Consider the following 4,578-nt stretch of genomic DNA (forward strand, 5'->3'; position numbering starts at 1 on the left):
GTACTTGAGTTTGATTAACAACACCAAAACATTTAGTTCACGGTGAACGTTTAGTTGTTTATACACATATACATAATAGTAGGTATTTATTTAACATCACCAAAACGACCTAAATGTTTATAATTTCAAAGATGCATTGTGGACATATTCTTTTGGTTTAATTTTAAGCCGAGACTATAATCATTTTTTGTGTTAATTGCTAAGGAATGGATGGTAAAACTTCAAAATAACTTTATTACATGACATTGTAGTCAATTTTTTTAATAAATTTAGGATAATTTTATTAGAAAGTTAACCAATGCATGGAGCTTTACCAGTCCAAAAAATAAAAATGTCAGCCTTTCAAAGTCTTTGCTTTGATTCTTTAAAAATTGGACATTCCAATAAAAAAATGACTACACTTTATGATATCACTCCCATCAAACATTAATTTCATTATAGTAAATGTACACACAAGCTATTTTATATGTAATTTTTTTTTAAAAAGTATAATTCGGTTTCTTTACGTTTTTCAACCTTTAAGAACTATTTCATTATAAATACTGAATAACGTTAGCTATATAGATCCTTTCTACTCTTTTAACGTCTCATCTTTCATCTTCTTCCTTCTTTAAAACACAAAAATTTCCATTAAAAAATATGGTAGCATATATAGAAGAATTGGATCTGACATCTAATCGGGTTAGTGTTGCTGTCAAGTTAATCCGTTGCTGGACACCTGATCTCATATTTGGAGGATCAAACTTTAAGTTTTTGATTGTCGTTGATGAGAAGGTATTTTAATTGATCTTTGTATTTTCGATAAAAACACTTTGATATATTTTTGTTATGCATGTTTTCAATATACTTTGATATCTTTTTGTTATGCATGTTTTCAATTAACTATCTATATCATTCCCATACTGAAAATATTTCTCTAATGTGAAAAAATGAGACAACAGGGAAAACGAATTGAAGCTAAAATCCCATTTCGTGATTACTTTGATCATTTCGTACATGTATTGGAAGAAGGAGAATGGTTTCTTCTTTATAAGTTCGAAGTTATGAAAAATCAGCAATCTTTCAGGAACTGCAACAATCCTTTCCTCTTATTGATCACAAATCAAACTCGAATCACCCTAATACCTCCCAGATGTCCAGGCAACTTTCTTCATTTAACAGATGCAATAACGCTTGAGAATGCTACAGAGAATGAGAAAAACTGTTGCGTTGGTAAATATCTTATACTTAAAATTCTTTTTAAGAATAATAATTTTAATATTATGATTTTACTCATTATATGTAGTTACGATTTTAATTTTTTGCTTTTTATAATTTATGGTAGATTTTTGTGGGATGGTGGTACGAGTCGCACCACGTCTTAAAGTTCACTTTCTAGATCGTGAAGCTGGTTACGATGGTTATAAAGAAGTTCTTCGCTTTACAGTGAAGGACATCAAGTAAGTAAATTAAAGACAGTGATTAAAGGGTTTTACAAACATGATGAGATCATTGCTATTTAGAAAATATTATTAAGAACTTCGTATTGAAGCTAATCACTTTTTTGTGTGAAGTGGAGAAGAGATTAAATGTCTTGCCGTAGGTGTTACAGCTTTGGAATTTGATTATAAATGGGAACAAATTACTTCATGTCCTTCATATGGAAGCGAAGACGTCATGTGTCTGCTTATGTTTTGGAGAAGAGCTTCCTTTGCCGGTATAAAAATATCTTAGTTTCATTTTTAAAATAACTAATATAAGGTAAAATTAAATGTATTAATCTTTACAATTTAATTTTTTCAGGTAACGTATGTTTAATGTCTCAATTTAGATGTTCGATTCTTAAACTTGGAAACGAAGTCAGACCATTCACGACTGATCCTGCTCTGTAAGTTCAAAATATTCATATATTATTTGCAGTATCTCTTTACAATATATTGTTTTAAACATATTTTCCTATTTTTCTGCAGTCTCGCTTTTCATGATACATCAGATGATGAAGATTATCAGGTAGAAGAAGAATCAAGTGATTCTAATTAATCAGTGTAACAGCCACATTTTTTGTTACAAAATTTTATCGAATCTTTTGGTTTCTTTTTTATTAGTATAAGTTGTTGTAATTGTGAACCGATAATTCCGTCTTTATTATCGTTTTCTCAACTCTACTATAATTTCTTTATTTGAATAACAATTTAATATATGTTTATATATTTAAACTTAAATTTAAAAGAAAACGGGTAAGTCTTAACATATAAATTGTCATATAATTTCTTTATATGATCCTTAAAAGATTTCGTAAATATTCTCCAGTAGTTATGGCTAAACATATATTTAGTTATGGCTAACTATTTCGTAAAGAGTTCATTCGCTTAACATATACTGTCACATAATTTTGTGATAAATTAATAGACAGATTAATTAGTATCTCTCATTAAGCGTTCTCTCATTAGTCCTACGAAGATATTTCTTAATAAACAATCAATCACAATTGTTTCGTTTGTTTAGTTTTTTACAATGAAGAAGAGGAAAAATGATGAATCAAATCGTATTCAAGTAAAAGAAGGCCACCCAAAAAATCGTAAAGTGTCTTCGGAAAATCAATCCCAAAGTCCAGTTACAGTATCACAGAAGCCTCAAACTGTAGTCAATATTAATTCTGTTTTTGGTAGAGTTCTAAATGATATTACAAATCGGCCATCTTCTCAAGTACTTTCCTCTCCAAGTACAAGTAACACACCTTCTGGTATTTTGATTCTCAATTTCATATTTACATTTTTTATTTATTCAATATATAAACTATATTAACTTCACAAACTAAATCCAAGCATATTTTTAATTTTGTTATTTTCGTGTAGATTATAGGACACCATCTTCTGGCTTTTCAAATGAAGGCCTATGTAACAAAGAGAGTCGCAGTAATATTTTTAATGGTAATTTAAAAAAATCTTAAATTCAATTCTAAGATTTAAATTATTGCTCATCTTCTTATTTCTATGATCATTACGTTTTCAATACCCGTGTCAATTCAATTTTTCCTTCAGGAAGTAAGCCCAATTTGGAAAAATGGATTTCGAAACAAACTTGCAACACAAGGATTCACTCATCTATCACACCCATAGTTGACTCTATAGCAAAAATGGGACGAATTTCATCAACTCCATCAGGTCTTTTAATCTAACATATTTTTATAATTATTTTTATTTTTATATTATATAGAAAACTAATTATTTCAAACCTTATACCTTATAGACAAACTGGTGCCAAATAACTATCAAAGTAATCATGCAAGTGGAAGTCAGTACAATCCCACACTTTCAGATGTTACTAATATACCCGAAACAAATAATAGACCCTCATTTGAGGAAGAGATCAGTCCAGATAGCACTATAACTAGAGGTTATTTGTAATATGCGTAACTCTTTATTTTAACTACTACAATGTTTTTTCAATTTTTATTAACTCTCCTTTTATACACAGATCGAGTGTCCACTCAATCATCAAAAAACAACATATTTAGAAGAAAAGTTTCAAGCATTTCAAAAATGACAAATTTAGAGGAAGATGAAGACAATGAATATGAGCAGGTTGACTCAGATAGCGGTATAATTTCTTCATCCAATAATAAAAGTCTATATTATCTATTGTTAGACATTTATTTACGAAAATAAAATAATCAATCCATGTTTTGCAGATATTGAAGAAGAATATGATGATCAGGTGTTTTATTGTAGTAGGCAAGGAGAAGATTTTTCATCATCATCTGAATATGCTGATGATGATGAAGATGTTGTTGATCAAATTACACCACAACTTTCAGCTGTTAATGATGCTAAACGACGTTATGATATGCTTACCATGTTTGAAGAAAGTTTTAAAAAAGTTTTTGGAACCGCAACTATTACTACAAAGAAGACTATTAATTTATGGGCAGGTATTCTTTAATATATATCATTTTTAGTATATTTATAAACAATTAAAATTTGAAAATTGTGGATGATACATTAAATATTTGCAGGATATGCAGATGATGGTGATCCTGAATATAGTTGTCCTCATTGTGGTGCAATTTTTTGGTATGGAGAGAGGTTGCGAAGGAGAGTAAGAACTAATAATCCAGTCTATACTGGATGTTGTATGCAAGGACAAATTGTTCTACCTATGCTAAAAGAGTCTCCAGAAATGTTATGGAATCTACTAACAAATGAAGATGATTTGTCACGTCACTTCCAGGAGAATAGTAGACCTTATAACATGGTTTTTTCTTTTACATCTTTGGGTGGAAAGGTAGATCGTTCTGTTAAAAAAGGCCGTGGCCCATCCATGTTTGCTTTGCAAGGTGAAAACTATCACTTGATGGGTTCTTTAAAACCAAAGGCTGGTGATTATGCAAAGTTTCAACAACTTTATATTGTTGACACTCAAAATGAAGTCCAAAATAGAGTGAATGTTATGAGGTAATAAAATCATTTTTTTTTTCATTAAATACATTTTCTATATCTTATAATTTACTGGTGCAAAAGTTCCTGATGAGATATTTTTTAAAAAATTGCAACAAAGAAGGACGTCAAGTCAAAGTTGATGGGAAGAAAAAATTCAGGC

At 29.5% G+C, this 4,578-nt stretch overlaps 1 protein-coding gene across 1 annotated transcript in view; it reads left to right on the plus strand.

Moving 5' to 3' along the window:
- The window catches only part of LOC104748536, an 11,254-nt gene continuing 7,315 nt past the window's right edge, over window positions 640-4,578 (plus strand). The window contains exons 1-9 of the mRNA XM_019236746.1: window positions 640-774; window positions 942-1,212; window positions 1,325-1,439; window positions 1,554-1,696; window positions 1,783-1,867; window positions 1,950-2,005; window positions 3,671-3,910; window positions 3,995-4,077; window positions 4,264-4,433. Coding sequence (XP_019092291.1) covers window positions 640-774; window positions 942-1,212; window positions 1,325-1,439; window positions 1,554-1,696; window positions 1,783-1,867; window positions 1,950-2,005; window positions 3,671-3,910; window positions 3,995-4,077; window positions 4,264-4,433 — 1,298 coding nt within the window. The remainder of the gene's footprint in view (window positions 775-941; window positions 1,213-1,324; window positions 1,440-1,553; window positions 1,697-1,782; window positions 1,868-1,949; window positions 2,006-3,670; window positions 3,911-3,994; window positions 4,078-4,263; window positions 4,434-4,578) is intronic.

Source organism: Camelina sativa, chromosome 15, assembly GCF_000633955.1.
Source record: "Camelina sativa cultivar DH55 chromosome 15, Cs, whole genome shotgun sequence".
NCBI classification, from domain to species: Eukaryota; Viridiplantae; Streptophyta; class Magnoliopsida; order Brassicales; family Brassicaceae; genus Camelina; species Camelina sativa.